Below are 17,183 nucleotides of genomic sequence, written 5' to 3' on the forward strand. Positions count from 1 at the left end.
GTTTTTGATTTTTGTCAAACATTCAGCAAGGGAGTGATTTTTCCCTCTTTTTTTTTTTTTTTTTTTTTTTTTTTTTTTGGTAGCTTCCTCAATAGTATTCTTGTTAAATCTATAAGTTGTATATTCAGGATGGGATTTTTCTTTTTCCTACAATTTTCTGTTAGTGCCTGATCAGTAAAAATTGTGAACATTTGTTTGGGATATATGCACATGTATTTATAATAAATTTAGTGCCCTTTAAGGTAGATATTTGTATTTTATCATTTTATTAAAAGGAGATACATATATATATATATATATATTTGTTCAGCAAAACATTTGGGTTTCATAGACCTAGGAAAAGAATAAACTTTTACACTGTTGTTGCTATTTATATTTGCTGATATAAAACCCGTTTCTGATTTATCCCAGGTAAAATAATTAAAATGCATGTATTTTTATAAATTTATAAAATTTATAAAATTTCCTGTGCTCATGAAAGATGCACTAATTGGAAATTAGTCAATGTAATCTTTTGGCTTATTATAAACTCATAGGTTTATAGCGATATAATGGAATCATCCTTTCTGGCAGCACTGTAGCTGAACTACTTAAAACCTCTGGAAGCAAAAGTCAAACTTCCTTCACAAAACGTTCCCTATATTTAAGGTTAATCACATGAGTCTTTGCTAAGTTATTCCTAGAAAACAGGTATTCTTCATAACAAGAAGTCAAAAGAGATAACCTTATTGGGAAACATATGTAGATGGCAAATGAATAATAAATAACATTTCACAGGCTGCTGGAGATGTTTGTCAGTGGACTAGCAAAAGCAGAAATATCTAACAAACCTCTGGAAACACATGGTAAACTTTCTTGATCATAATAGTAGTAACTTAATTTGGTTGAACATTGCACAGTTTCCATGCATATCATCTCATGTAAGAGATGAGAAAGTGGTTTCCTTTTAATTACATACCTAGTAAGTGATAGATCTGAGATTTCAAATCCTGTAATGCCAACTCATACTACCAAAAAGCTATTAAAAAAAAAATATTAGTTTTTCAAAGACCATTTTAAAAAGTATCAGTAAGGACAATGGCAGCAACGTAAAAAAGACTGAAAGATCACAGAACCACTTCTGAAGTTTTCCATCTTTGGAGTGAATAAGCAAAATAATAGTATTCCAAAAGAATGATAGAAAGTTAATTTGTTCATGAAACACTGAACTCTTTAAAGTTAAATGATACACAAGCTCGAGATATTGCTATATATATATTTTTATTTGTAGTCAACGTTTATTTTTATGCCTAGAAAAATACATGGGGGTGCTTAGGAATAATGTGCTGGGCAATTTGCTACTTTAGTGATAGTAACATAATCCCGAAAAAGCAAGCACGATTATTTTGTACTTTTTTCTTGTTTTATTCAGCAATAAGACCATAATTTTTCATATTTAAGGAAGTATGAAAAATTTGTCGAGTTTTAAAAGCTGAATACATGTAGCATTGGATCAAGGCACATACAAGACTGGCCAAAGGGCGTACAATGCACTTTGGTTTTTTGTTGGAAAAATAAAAATCATGGCAACAGAAAAATGATGTGGTTTTTAAACAAGTAATAGCTCACAATTCAGTAGGAAGCTAGAAAGAAATGTTACATTACAAGTTCATTATGTAATATGTGGAAAACTGTGACAGTAATGGGCAGTATTCTTGATCATTGTGAAGGTAAATTGAACTTTTATGTACAGTGTTAAAACATTTCATATAAACCAGATCTAAATTTGATTTCTAGTAGTTATTTTTCTTTTAAATTCTCCCTTTTTCAAAGTACTACTTTCTCTGCATTGTTGAGGGGAATTGCTTATGGGTACACTACCTTTTTAAATATGCATGTTTCTCTTTTGATATCATTTATGATAAAAACATTATAAACATTAACAATTACATCTTTAGAATTCACTTTTCAAAAATCAGGATGGTATAGGCAAAACCAAAATGCAATTCTGGTGTTTGTGTCATTACACTATCAGAGTCTAAGATTTCATATTTTCCTAAGTATAAATTTCCCCCTAACTTAAGAGTGCTCTTACATTATTCATTTTGTGAAGTCCTTTATTCTCAAAGCTTTGTTAACAGTGGTTTTAACAGCAGACTTCACACTCCTTTATGCCAGCGGATGTATTCAGTTCAGAAGATATGCGTATTTTCTTAAAAGTATCTAATTTGCTTAGAGTAAAAATGGAAATATGCAGCAAGTTTGATATTGCCCATTACGTCACATATTTTAATTTATTGAATACCACTGGGATAATACAAATTTAATAGTTGGAACATTCTTTCATAACTATTTTTTGAACTTTAAGTTTTCTCATTCAGCCAGGTTTTTTTTTTTTACATTTCATTAATACCAAAGTGAAAAATGGCCTGTGCTTATACTACAAGGATCTCATGTGAACTCAGTCCTGATTGTTCAACACAGCAAGAAAATTCACTTTCACAGTCAACAAGTCATCTTACTCAGTAGAACACAAAGTAAATGGTTTATAACTTCAATATTTGCAAGGAAAATACAGTACAAATTACTAAAAAATACTAAAATATAGACTTGTGTTCAGGCATCTCTACTACATCAATCGCAGCAGTAACCTGAAATTTGAAACTTTTAATAAAAAGTTCTTAAATATAAATTATATGGCAAATGTACAGTACATTGCTTTTTTCAGTCTCTTTTTCCAGTGTTTTGCAGTAGAATAGGGTTCCTACCATCATCTCCCTTAGGTTTAAAAAAACCGAAACACAGTCAGCTACAAGGCCTCCAGCATCATGAGTGTGAGTGATCTGAGTCTGGAATACCACTGTCTCTGTAGCTTCGGTTACTACTGCTTTCACTGTGATTGTTTTTGTACAGATTCATTCCATTAGGAGGAAATATGGTGTGTATTACAAATTCCTCCTTTGAGATTGGTTCATTGCTTATTGGTAACATCTGAAAAGAAGTCTCCCTGATTTCCAGGATGGAGTTGTCCTTCTTAGTGCCAGCTTCCGCATAGTCATCCTTTCTTCTCCTCCCTTTGCTGTACGCACAGTTCCTTGAGAAGAGTGATCCGTTCCTATGAACGTACCAGCACACTAAAGCAAGAAGGGCAATGGTGACCAGGGCCACAGCCCCACCAATGATGGCAGCCAACGGTAAATTAGGGTTTTTGTAAGGTTCTTTCTCTTGCTCTCGATTAAGGGTGGTTGTAGGGTTGTACATTCGAAGGGGTGCAGTTTCAGTCTCAATACAAACAGGGGCTTCATCAAATAGGTAGAGGTTACTGGTTTCCATGGGAACCATGCAGACTCGATATGGCGAATCAGGCTCCAGGGCTGTGACTAAGTATTCATTGCGTTCCCCTGTTACGATTGTTTCTGTTATAGATCCAAATGCTGGGCTATGGCCCAGTTTGAGCCAGCTGAGTCTTAAAGCAGTCATAGGTAGGACAAGTTTCCAAGAGATATGAATCGTGTCAGAGGTGACAGATTTCACAGTAATTATAATTGTTTTTCTTGCTGGACTCCCTGTGGTTCGCTGATCTTTAGTGAGCTTGGGGTTCTTAATGTCTGGTTGTTTGGTCACTGGAGCTGGCCACTGTCCTTGAGCAGGATATACTGTGTTGGGTATTGCAGTGGTTATCTGAATGGTGCTTACCACTGCACTGTCCTTACAATCGAACAGTTCCGCATTAAGGTCCTTGATAGCCATCCCCCGAACTTTTTCTGGGGCTTGGCACATAAGCCCACGCACATTGACCTTCATAGGTAGTGACTGTAACCAGTCACGTACCCATTTCATTTTGCACCCACAATACCAGGGATTGTTACGAAGAATCAGTTGGGTTATATTGTCCAAATCATCAAAGATACCCTGAGGTAAATTACTTAGGTTGTTATTGGACATGTCGAGTCGATACAGCTGCCTTAGATAAGAAAAAGCATTTGGGGGCACCCGATTGATGTGGTTATCTTGAAGATAAAGCTTCCTCAGGTTTGTGCCTGGAAGGTTTACTGGTGCAGCAGTCAGGGAATTCCGCACCAATGACAGTTCTGTTAAGTTGACTAGGTTGAAGAAAACTTTATCACCTAAACCATGGTTGTTCAATAGGTTTCCATCCAGAACCAGGCGTTTTAGGCTAGTGAGACCTTGAAGAGATGGTGATGAAATAGTGGATATGCGATTATCGTCCAAGCGTAGTTCTTCTATAGTCCTGGGCAAACCCCAAGGGATTGTGCTGAGGTGATTACGGGACAGGAAAAGCAGTCGGAGATAGTTGCTGTCTCGGAATGCCCCTTCTTCAATGCTAACAGCAGAGACAGAGTTATCATCTAAATGTAATTCTTCCAGATAGGGAATTTTTGAAAGTGAATCATAAGTGATAGTCCTTATGTTATTTTCTTGCAAATGTAACTCTTTTACATACTTTGGTAGGTTGGTAGGAAATTCATCTAAACTGTTGTGGTATAGGTATATTCTTTCTACTTTTAGCAAGTTTTTTCAAATCTGAAGGAATTCCAGCGTTATTTATTTGGTTGTTCTGAAGGTAGAGTGTTGTAGCATCCTCTGGTATTCCTGTTGGAATGGATGTCAGAAAGCGATCATTACAGTAAATGAAACCTGCATCACAACGGCATACAGATGGGCAGGATTTAGCCATAACTAAGAGAGGTGCCACCTGAAGGAACAGCCCAATTTTAGTCCAGATGAGGAAGATGCTCCAGGCTGGGCTGATCATGGTCAGCACTGTTGAGGTCTTTGTACACGGTACTGTCAGAGCCCTAAAATGGAGTGAGTTAAAAAGAAAGACAGAAAACAGTCAGGTTGTGATACTTAAAATAGTGTTCAAAATATATGTGGAAACTAAAATGTGTACACTTTCAGCTTTTTAATTTTTTTTGCATGCTTAGGGTTTATCACTAGCTTACAATGAACACCATCCTATAATCTCTTTACCTTAAATGTTTGTAGTATTTAATTAAAGAATATCATGTCCCAAGTCCATTTGATTTTGAAATGTTAAATATAAAAGTTTTACTGAGAATTCTAAAGCACTTTCATAATGTTTGATATCAGTTCTATAGCCAGTCACTGACCAAGCTAATCAATTTTCTAATTTTTTCTTAACATTAATAATGAATTGAGACATAGGAATATGATTTATTGTACCTAAAGATAATGTTACTGTTTTTAAAAATCAAAATTTGATGTCTACTTCTTAGGTAGACTGTACATGTATAGAAATGTGTAGTAAAAAAAAAATCCATCCTCTTAATATTCAAAGGAATAGTCAGTTAAATGCCTCTTAAGACCTGAATCCTACTAAAGCCATTCATTTGTTTTGACTATTTATGTTATTTTTCTTTGATTATTAATATTAAGAATTGTTTCATTGGTATTTCTAACAAGAAAATCAGAAGGAATCTTTTTAATCTATTTTAAGGGAGGAAAAAAATACACAGCTAATACATCCAGCTAACCTAAGTGGAAAATTCCATTTCATATTAACCTAGCTCACTCTTTTCCCTTTTTTAATGTTTCACACTACATGGCTTAATGGCTTTGTGCAAACTTTTCATTATGTTCTCTTTCATAATATGTTTCACAATGCATTTATCTTTCTTCAAGTTCTAATCTAGGATATGGTTCAACTTTCCCCATGGCTGGAGAATTATAGATTTGTACTAATCTACTGTGTAATATGAGCTCTTCTGTACCTTTACATATTAATTAGCCTCTATAATTTCAGGCATGAAAATAAAACACTTTAATATTTTTCCTACCTTATTTAACGATGTGAATAAATTTTGCGTGAGTGAAAATCCAATGCACATATATTATTTTCCTGATGAGGGGCTGGGAGTTAAAAATTCTTGTTCAGTCCTTGGAAATGTTCTTCACTGTTTATTCAAGTAATCCTATGCCGCACACACCTCCAGATCAGGCTCGCTGTTGTCAATGAACATTCCAGCTGCAGTTCAGCATGGTGGGCAAGCTCATTAAAGTAGGGACCAGAAACAATTCAGCTTCCTGTTACTATGTAGAACACATGGCTTCCTATGTACTTTTTTTTTTTTTTTTTTTTCTGATAGAGTTTCTGTGTGAAGGTTCCTTTTGTGTAGCTTAATTCCCTTAGTAGAAATTGCTCTCTTTGAAATTCTTATTGGCTCTTCTGTGCAATGTGGTCAGAGATAGTAACTTCAGATCCTCATGAAGAAAGCCATTCATGATGCTAAGGCCTGTATAGTAATAGGTTTTTCAGTCATTTACCCCCCACCTTTATTCCTATACAGGATTATCCAAGTATAAACTTTGTACAGTAGCTATATCCTGAGGTATGATTACCTGCTGTGAAATAGCTATTTCCAGCTTTTGCTTCTTGCTGCTTTCTCAGAATATCTGGTGCAGTCACGTTATACAAGAACAGGTATTCTTTTTTAAGAGGTATAGAAACTTAATTCAAATATTCTTCATGGGGGAAAAAGAAAAAAGGAAGCATACTAGATTTCCTTTACATTTCTCTTCCTTAAAATATACTGGGTATGAGCATCTCCTGTGAAAGCAAAAGGTTTTAATAAACTATTAATAATGAACTTTTAATATGAGAGATTTCCTAGAAATTTAAACTTAACAGTTCTTTCTTTAAGCAAGAAATCTTTCATCATAGTAGTTGGTGAAAAGGATAAGATGACCTGTTTGTTTTTTACTTCGCAATTTTGCTATACAAATAAAGTAGGAGCTGAAGTTGAGATTGTCACCAAACAGATAATTTCTACTGTTAACTGTTAATGTCACTTTGAATTAAACACAGAAGCAAAGCGTCATTCAAGAACCAGTAAGTAAATGCCTTCCATGGCTTTTGAATTCATGTCAGGTCAATCTTTAGATGTTCACTCTTAAATCTTAGATATAAAATGATAAAACGTTTGAAAAGAAGAAAACAAGTGTACAACAAAGAGGTGAGCAAATACGTAACAAGGATTTTGACAGAAATGCCATGGTAACTTTTAAGAGATTTCTGAACATGGTTTTACAAAGTCATACAATCTACAATTTAAAGAGTTGAAAGGAGTTTGCTTTTGATTTCTTCGGTACCCTGTTTAATTCTTCCTGTAGGCTTCAATTTTCCCAATTGTAGAATGTGAACCTCATCTCCTTCCTCCTTAGAGGTATTTCTGAGGACTAGTTGATGATCTTGGGACTCTAGTTACTCAAGTATTCTTGGCCAAAAGGTAGCATAGAAGTTCAGGTTATTATTAGTTTTTTTAGGGGAATATAATTTTAATTTTCTTTTAGCAAACTGAACTTGAAAAATCTGTATTTGGAAAAGAAAGGACACTATGTCAATCTATCTCCTTATAATGACCATTCAGAAAGCATAACAAAATCTGACAAGGCATTTCTCTCTAGATTCAAACATGAACATGCCAATTTCCAGTAAGTTTATTTGTCATTTCTGAAAGAAGACTTAAGGCTTCACCAAAGAAACCAGTGATTTTAATGATGACTGCTTTGTCCATTATCTAATATCCATGAAGATTTTTTGGGGTGGAGGTGGGGAAGTACGTGGCATCAGTATCTTTTATGCAGGATGACCTACTCAGAGGCTTTCTGTATATGTAGGGAACATTAGGGTGTCATGGAAATATTTGACCCTGAAATTAAGGACTTACAGTAGAAATAATTTGCTTCTCCCCTAGTAATTACCTAGCATCCAACAAGGATAGCATCTGTTCCAGAATTCAAATGCTACTGGCAGTGAATGTTAAACAAGGCCAAAATTTGTGTTTCTGGTTCTATTTGAAAATTCAGTTTCTTTTAGTTTGCCACGAAATACCAACCATATCATAGAATGCGTTAACAGAAGGAGACTTAAAAAAATTACAGATCCATTTAATTTATTATTTAAGCAACTTGAAACAAAAATAGCAGTTTGCAGATGGATAAAGTAGTCTCTAGTGGATATTGCAAAGTGCCCACAAAGGAAAGTTTAAATGACTTATTGTTTAAAGTGAGGTTTTACTGTGATGCATTTAGGGCTTTGCTCATTATTGTTGAATTTCAATGGTGTATTTTCTTGAAAACTTTTGCTTTTGTGGAATATGAAAATGAAAAACCAAGTTGTTGAAATTAGGATTACAAAGTTATTTTAAAAAGTATCTGCTGTAAATGTTTTCTGAGCTTGAAAATTATTCAACATTTAAAATAATGTGGTTAATTTAAGTTTAGGAAACAATTACTTTTGTTAAATTGTATTTGAAACTAATTAAAAACTATTATAAAAAATCACTGATGAGAACCTGCTTAAAATGTTACCAGTAGTCAGGCATTTGTCACATGCCACAACACACTCTATATTTGACGAGATGAATCTGATGAATGAGGATTTAAGAACTGATTGTTCCCCAAGTCAGGTTAGCCTAGAGTATGTCCAAGATGCTCATAATGATAACTAGTGATAAAGCTTGTATTTAAATATTTTATGAAATCAAGCTCTAAGAATATGTATTGATTTTCACATTTTTAACCCAGAAGAAAAACAAAAAAGAAACCTAAAATGGTGTGAAAAGAAGATTAATTTGTTTATTTTTCTGGTTTTACATCTGTAAAACTGCTTCCTTTGCTCTGTTTGATAGGCAAACTCACATTGCCATTAGTACAATAGTGGTAATAATGTGGGATTAACAGAAAGCCTTAAATCTCATTAAATTCTTGTAAAATGTCATTTCTCTTCTCCCCAAGTTGCATTAAAACTAAAGGCAAAAATAAAAAGCACCTTTCTCTGGAGAGAATACTCTTAGAAATGAAAATTCCCTCACAAATTCCTTCTCCTTTTACTTAACCTCAGAACAGTTCAATTTGTGTTTGATTGTGTTTTATAGTTTATGTTTTATATCTTTTCCTTCCCTTCCCTTTTAAATTTGAAACTATAGTGATAGACAATTTTGTTTTGTTTTGCTTTGCATATTAAAGGCTATAATAATCTATCTAAAATAAGCGAGCTGCCCTCAGTGCTTACACTTTCCTTTTTCTGAGCTGATTCTACAGAGTCGCACACATAGGGAAACCGTAGTTGATTGTGAATGATAATAAGAAAAATGAGCTCCACTGGTATGGACACTATGACCAGGTTTCCACAACATCAACTTCAGAAGTCTTTATGTCTGCATAGACTGGAAAAGAGGCCATTACTTCTGAACAAAAAGTAATCCATCTTTTAGAAAAATATTGTTATTGGGGTAACTTGGGGAAAAACATAAATGGACCCCTGGTTACTCAAAGAAATGTTTTAAAACTATTTTTTAATGGAATCATCACTAAGCATATAGCATTTAAAACTGACAAAAAGAACAACATAATCACCTCACGGATAAATCAGATTTTTAACAGGGATCTTTCTCTTCAGTTTCTTCTAATACAGAAAAATTGTGGGGTTAAAAGAAAATTGCATTTATAATGTAATCATCAGGTCTGTGAAAAGCCTCCAGTTTAGTTCTATGATGTAAGAAAGTATTTAAATAGTAAGGATACTATCTTTTTGAGATATTTTAAGAAAACTAATATAATTTAAGAAGTTTTATCTGAATAGAAAACTGGTATTTACATATAGTCAAGGATTTGAGGCAGTGTACATGTTTATATGATTTCTTCCCTGCTACTACAATATGTTAGAGGTGGGAATGTTTGAAATGAGAAGGTATTCTCATGTTTTGATCACTTAGATTAAGATTATATGTTGATAACTTCCTAAATCCTTTATTTGTTGCCTTTGATTTAAATTGATTTGAAATCATGGCTTATTTTCAAAAAAATCTTATATTGAGTACAGAGTTTTTTGAGATTTTAGTAAAGATTCTTTTTAATGATTTTCTTCACATAATCCTATCTTAATAATGGGAGCTTAAGAAATTTTTTTTAAATCTAAAAGAATTTTTAATCCAAGTTAATTGTGTTATTATTTAAATAAAACCTTGAGGTTGAAGAAAACACATGCTTAATCGGACTTATCCAAGTCTGTGAATATTTCTAGGTAAATTGGAATTTATATAATCATAGAGTTTTGGAAAGTAATTTATTTATGAAGGCTTAAAACGTTTTTTGAAAGCACAACAAAATGATCAACCTGTGAATGCTAAGTCTTTGTAAAGACAAATGGTATTTAAAATAAGCTACATATATGGTTAAACTGAACAACTGGAGTACATCAGGTTAGTTGATAGTGACAGCAAAATGCTTTCTAAGCAGCCTGACTGGTAGTTAAATTTTCCACGATCATCAGATTTCAGGAAAGTTCCAATTCTTTTGTTTAATGCCAGGCAAGCAGAAGGACCTCTAAGTCCCCTCTTGAGAGCCATGAAGTCTGAAGGGTTTGCTGAGCAGCAGAGAAGCAACCGTGCCTTTTCAGACTTGGTTTTATCTAGACTATTTTCTAGTCTGAAGACGTTGTGTTTTATTTATGTAAAACAGGGGATAAAAGTTCCAAAGCAAAGGATTTTTACTTTCTCCTTTTATGTTATTGGTTCTTTTCTCCCCGTAGGTTTGTGATAAGTGAATCCAATTCTGCTTCATTTATTTTGGCTTTTAAAGTTAAATCAAGCATCCTTAAAAGAAAAAGGCAAACTAGGATGATATCTTTCATCATAGTGAATGCTTCTTCCTTTTGTCATATTTAAATCCAGATCAAATGAATTGGAGAACCAAGACTTGTGTGAATGAGGAAGACATGAATTTAGAGGGAGGTAAATGTGAGCAGAAGAGGGCTTGGGGCAGGGAACATGTTTTACGTTTGCGTTGACCTTTGAGCAATTGCACTTAAAACTGTACCTTTTAAAATCACAAATGTTTTCCCATTGCAAACTTTAAAGCTCCTTTTTCAGTGTTGTGAGTACAATTTGGTGGATGTGCTTTAAATTTCTAGTATTCAAGTTTCCATACACTAATACAACAAATGTTTGGGTCTACTGTGCGCCAAGCACTGTGCTAGTTGGTGAGAACATCTCAAATCATAAAACACTTTTTTTTTCATTTCAGAGTAGGATATTACTGATGTAAAGCAAATGAAGAGGAAGAAAATCAACAACACATAAACTGATCAATCCACAGTCCAGTGGCACACTTTTTAAAAATAGTATTTAACCAAATGTGGTCTGTGGGTTTTCTTTTCAAAGTTGCCACGGTAACTTGTGCACATGAAAAGTGAAAGAATAAAGAACAAAAGCTGTCATTGTCTCATCAAGTGAGAGCAATTTCTCTCTCCTCTCATTTAAGGAGACTAATACCTGGAGAGAGCTTTTTATACATTCCTGACATTTAATTTTGAGTCTAGGAAAAAGATAATGCATATGCAAAACAAACGCAACTTTAGGTGCTGCTTACATTATATTTCATTCCTCTTTTACTTAAAATCTGTTTTCTCTGGAGTTCTTGTCAATAGACAAGTCAAAGTGCTGAAACCTGCTCTTCTATGCAATGTAAACATGGCTTTCCAAACTCTTTTTTGATGTCATGTCTCACCAAATTTAGTGATGTTGATTTGCAGTCTGAAACTGGAAAATGCTTTCTGAAATGTATATTCCTATATTGATTCTTAAGAGGAAGAAGGCTTTTTTCCAGAAGACATTTACAAACCGTCTCATTGTTGGAAATTGGGTTGTTGACTTATGATAAGTTCTGAAATGGTGGAATGTTAGAAGAAGTCAACAAACTGCCCTTTTTATGCTCTGAATAGGAAAAGGCAGTTTTGAGAATTAATATTGCTGAGAGATTTACTGTAGAGTTTTTGCCCACTGGGGGGTGGTACACTCTACCAGAACACTGCTTTCAGAAGCCGCAAGTCAGATGTTGGCTGCTGCCGGCCAGTTTTTCTCTGGTTTAATTACAACAAAGCCTCCCGTTGAGAAGAACAGTGAAGGCCTCTAGGGCAAAAGGTGGGGGGTGGGAGGGAAAGGGGACTGAAGGGAAAAGGAGGGAAGAAATTACAGCCTTTGAAAAATTACTGAATTTCATTTCCCTCATCGATGTCATTTATGGTAGTCTTCATTTGACTTTCAACAATTATTTATAATGCTATAAATACACTGACTGAATAAAAATATTTAAGGTGATTTAATTCAGAATTTTTAAGTTAGCTCTGCATCTTGCCATTAATCACATTCTTTGTTATGCAGCCCACCCACCTTAATAAAGGGGGGAAAAGTTAAGATCCACTGAAATTTTTCTTTAACTGACCAGATTTAATTTAGTATTGGTATAACATCAAAAATAAAAAGCAGGAAGAAAAAACATTCATATAAGGTTAATACAAGGCAAGTTCTCTGCTACTGATTTTTGTAGGGTTTTAAATTGCTCAAAATAATCCAGAAAGAGGAGGAAGCCTTAGGGTGTGTGGCCAAGAAAAGCACAGACGAATCTCTCTGCAGTGCACTTGCATGTTTAAAGCTGATAATTGTATTTTTCATCTGGAGACACTGAGTGTTCATTAGGGTCTGGTGTCCCTAGGCAGGAGATGCTGAACATAATTGGAGTTTCTATTTGATTGGGCAATATAGTCTAGAGAAGAAACTGGGGTAAAGATAATTAATAGCTTGCTAACAAAGTCTGACAGCCACAAGATTTCAACCAAATTTATTTCACACCGCTTCATTTAGCTCTGAAAAAGTTTTGATAGAATCGGAGGCTCCTTAATTAACACTTGAAAGCAAAAGAAACATACCTTCTATTTTGCGGCTACATTCAGTTATGACAAATTTTCTTACTGTTGTTCTTCTTTTTGTAAAAACTTTATTTGTTGCCCAGTTATGTATTTCACAAGCTTTAATGTTTAAGGAGTGTTGAGTTAGGCATTTGAACCTAATCAAAATTGATTTAAAAGGGGGTGCAGAGAAATGAAAAGCCCAATTAATAACTGATGGTTAGTATTAACAAGAGCAAGATTAATGAATTCATTATGTTTATTCATTCAATAATATCTTTGCTGATTCCTGGATTTGATGTGTTTTGGCAGTGCTCTATTAAAAAAAATTGGATGAGATTTTCCTACTTGAATTCATACAATCACGTTTTTGTAACCTTGTTTTTTATTTCAGGCTAATAAACATATGTATGTGTGAAAGTGTGTGTATATGTATATGTGTTGTGTACACACATATTTGCAAACTAAGTAGCGTGTCTCTGATTTAATCTTCATAGAGATTAAATCCTGGTATATTATTATTAATATTGGTAGTAATGGTAGTATTAATATTTTGTGGTACTTTTAAAGGATGGATTTCTTTCTTTACTCATTTCAGAAGAGATGAGTATCAATCAATCATCTGTCACTTTGGGGCAAGCATAAATGGTTCTGTCTTAAAACAGACAAATTAATTCTTTATGTTTCAAGCTAGTCAGGATATTTGTATGGGGTTCGGGATAAATGAAAGGCATTGCTACATCTGAAGCACTTTTCTAGTGGCTAATTTAACATGTTGTTTCCTGCTAATAAAATAACATATATGTGCATTTTAGAACAGATAGATTTAAGAAAATTTAAAATAGCTAATTGTTAAAGCCATTAGAGGATTTGGTTCCATAATTGGCAAATATCAAGGCTTTTTTTTTAAATTTTAAATAAATAGATAAAATAATCAATCAAATATCAACCCCCAGATGTTGAGAAAATATAGGCCTGTTGCACTTTTTACCTCTATGCAACCATTTTGTTTCAGACCTAATTCACTGGAAAAAAAAACACCCATTTTTTTAGAAGATATATTTAACTACTGTTTGGAAGCTTTGCTCTATGAAAGCATTTCTTTCAATATAAAATTTTGCTCTTGTAAGTTGCAAGTGAGTGGATACTCTGCGCATCCCACTTGATGAGGGCTCTACTAATTTTTGTTCCTCTTGCCACCCCGAACTCACTGCATACATCAGGCACCGCTTCCACGCTGAGCTTCGTTAGTTTTTCTGAGTAGGCTTTGCCAATTACTATGCTAGTCACATACTACATTTGCCCAAGCAATGGATTTTGGCATTCTCCTGGAGCGGGGGTATGGTTTGGAAGAAAGTCTCCCCCTCCTCTGAGCTGAAGTCACTAGTTGAGATTTGCAAGCCTGAAATGCTTGAAGCAGCTCTGGCAGGATAGCAGTGCAAGCTTTAAAATCTAGGTGTAGCTGTTAATCCTTACAGAGGCACAGAAGTCTCCGGGAGTAGCTCAGCTAGCTGTGAGCAAGATGTATGCTTTTCATGTACTGCGTACTCATGGGCAGAGGGATTATTGATTTTCTTTCACAGTTGTAAAAACAGCAATTGGTGATCATACCACACATACAGTACACACCAAGTTAGCAAGACCTTTTGCTTTCCTCTCTGTGAAAAAAAACCTGCCTTGTATTGTTCAATATATAACGTTTAACTTTCCAACCTAATGTTTTCCATAAGGCTCTTATACAAATAGCAACTCTACAAGGCAGAAAATAGCTATTAATTATTGCTTTTGAATGAAAGAAGGTTTTAAGAAACTTCTTGCATTTGTCTGTATAGCCCAATTTTTCCTTGCTGGCTCGCACACACATTATTTTGCTCTTACTGGTGACAGAGCAAACGTTCATATTTGGATGCCTCACAGTACCACCTCATTTCTGTCTACAGAGTAAAACCAAGCAAACTTTCTGGGACAATCTTAAGGAAAAGCATGGGAAACACTTACCAGGAAGACGAGAAAAAGCAATCCCATGTATACTGCCGCTATAGCTGTAATTCCACTGACTGTGAACTGGAGTAATAACCCTCCCCCCTCTCCCAAGCTCCGCGTCCAGTCCACACAAAGCCAACAGCAGCTGCAGGGAGAGCTTGTCCTGCTTCGGATCACTCCTACACTGGGGAGTGAGTGAGGGAGAGCATTCCAGTTTACTGCACACAGCCCACCTCCAAGTCTGAAGTTAAAGCTTCACCTCGCAGTGGTTGAAGAAGGGGGTGATGTCATAGATGGGCAGGACTTAGCCGAGCTCTTGTTCAGTGAGGTAACTGGATAATCAGACAGATGAGCTTTGCGAACGCTAGAGGGAGTGAGAGAAGACAAAATGAGGCGCTCAGCCAGCCAAAGCGGGGATGCCATTTGGTTTGTAGGCCGGCCTTCGGAATCTCAACGTTTTCTAAAGTTTAACACAGCAACGTAGTGGTAGCAAGCTTATTAAAAAAAAAATACGAGCATGTTAGAAGGACACTTATAAGATCATAGTAGAAAAACTTAGGTTCTTTTTATTTTTGAACTATGTGTATTAAAAAATTAACCAAAAATCGATTATTTTCATTATTGATTAGTTCCAATAGCATTGGAATTTTGAAGGCTCTTAACTCTAACTGTGAATATTTATTTGACAAATGAGTAGAAGGCAGGTTCAAATGAATAACTGATTTATTTAAGGGTAGGGGAACAGGCATGCCAAATGGTAAAGAACTTTGAAAGTAACTAGTCCTTTTTTCTAGAGGTAATGAGTAATTTATTGTTCTATATATGTTTTAAGAAATGAAACTATTTTTCACATACTTCCACTATTTGTCCATCTCCTTTGAACCTAGTAGATATTAGGTTTTTCATAATTAGGGAGCCCTCCCTAAAGTGAAAAGTTTTAGAAAAATTAAATAGAGTCTTTTCCTTTCTGATATATTTTTGCTACTCTAAATATGGACTAAAATGTAAACATCTTAAGAAAAACCTTTCAGCGTGGTTTTGCTTATATTAAAATGATTTTATTTTAATTTTGGTACATGAATAAACACTGGACAATTGAATGTCTATGTCTAATTAGCAGAATTATAGACATTCATATTCAATTATGATTTTCATAGACTGATTTCTTCTGTTTGGTCAACAATTGCTTTGGGGCCATAGTTTTCCACTAAGTTCATTTCACTTTTTATTGTTGCTGGGGAATATTTTGCTTTTAGATTTACCTGGAAGGCAATTTCCTTAAACTAATATTATATGCTTTATTCTTAAAGGCTTACAATGTTGTCTTTTGTGCTTTTTAAAAAGTTCCTATGAATGTTTGTTTCTGAAGGAGGCCAGCTGATTGTCTTTCCCAGGAGTATTTGATTATAGTCTCTTCATTAGCTTCATTTAGTTTATCTATTCTTATGCTTCTTCAATAACAGTTTGACCTTCTGAGTTCCCCTCCGAGAATGGGTGATATCAAAGTAGAAGGTGAAACCTCGATTAGAGGTATATTGACCCTTATTGTTCTGTGATTGTACTTTTGCTGGCCACTGAGGGCAGACCTATTAAATCCAGGAGTTTTAGAACTCTAATGTCTGTTAAAAAGACAATTTCTTAAAAATGTTAGGTAGCACAACTTAAACTGAGATGCAACTGCTGAATTTTTGGAGGAAAGAAAGGTGGGAATAATCTCTCACTAAATGGTGAATTTTCTTCTATTATTGCAAAACAAATACATGGATTAGATTATTTTATGAAATAAGTCTTTCTAGAGGCTCTTTTCAGATGGCAGTTGTTTATATTTAAAAAGGAGTTTTGCTTTGGCCAGATTACTGTATACTCATATCCATATTTAATTAGTTTTGTCTCCATTCAGGCAGACCTTAAACAGAAAAGAAAGATAAATGGGCAATTTTGGTTATAAGTACCTACAAGGTGGCATAGTTGCCTGGGAGTTAGGAGTTCTGAGGTTTCCATTCCCTAAGCTGCCATTGGTGGTACAACTTCATATTATGTGCTCTGGGCTTTGGTTTTATTGCATGGTGAATAAAGGCAGCAGGAAATAATTGAATGCCAATTATGTACTGTTTTTTTTTTTTTAATGTGGATTAAAACATAGAAGAAGGCAAGAGATTGTGAAAAATATAATCTAATAAAGTAGATATATTGTATTTATGATCTACTAAAGGTACTGACTTTGGAGGTAAACTCTTAAGATAGTCTCTATCATCCTACCCTGTCCAAAAATGTATACTCTTTTGTTGCTTCCATGTTTTTCTCTTTCTTTCTTTCTTTCTTTGTTTCTTTCTTTCTTTCTTTGTTTCTTCCTTTCTTTCTTTGTTTCTTTTTTTTTAAATTCCTACTTTTATCAGCTGGCTAAATTCTGCCAGTGGAGGTGAATAATAAACGTAAGTACTGCCTCTGGAAAGATTAAGAGTTACCCTGAGTAACTATAGATTGTTTTCCT

At 34.5% G+C, this 17,183-nt stretch overlaps 2 protein-coding genes across 3 annotated transcripts in view; one reads left to right on the top strand and one right to left on the bottom strand.

Annotated features, from left to right (window-relative positions):
• The window catches only part of MACROD2 (mono-ADP ribosylhydrolase 2), a 2,046,639-nt gene that overhangs the window by 363,091 nt on the left and 1,666,365 nt on the right, over positions 1 to 17,183 (top strand). The gene's annotated exons all lie outside the window — the stretch shown is intronic.
• Positions 1,244 to 14,947, bottom strand: FLRT3 (fibronectin leucine rich transmembrane protein 3). The gene is given in 3 exon segments (XM_045445351.1): positions 1,244 to 4,518; positions 4,520 to 4,799; positions 14,708 to 14,947. Coding segments are annotated over 2 exon segments (1,950 nt in total). The 5' UTR covers positions 4,757 to 4,799; positions 14,708 to 14,947; the 3' UTR covers positions 1,244 to 2,805.

This window comes from Leopardus geoffroyi, chromosome A3 (assembly GCF_018350155.1).
Source record: "Leopardus geoffroyi isolate Oge1 chromosome A3, O.geoffroyi_Oge1_pat1.0, whole genome shotgun sequence".
Taxonomy (NCBI): Eukaryota; Metazoa; Chordata; class Mammalia; order Carnivora; family Felidae; genus Leopardus; species Leopardus geoffroyi.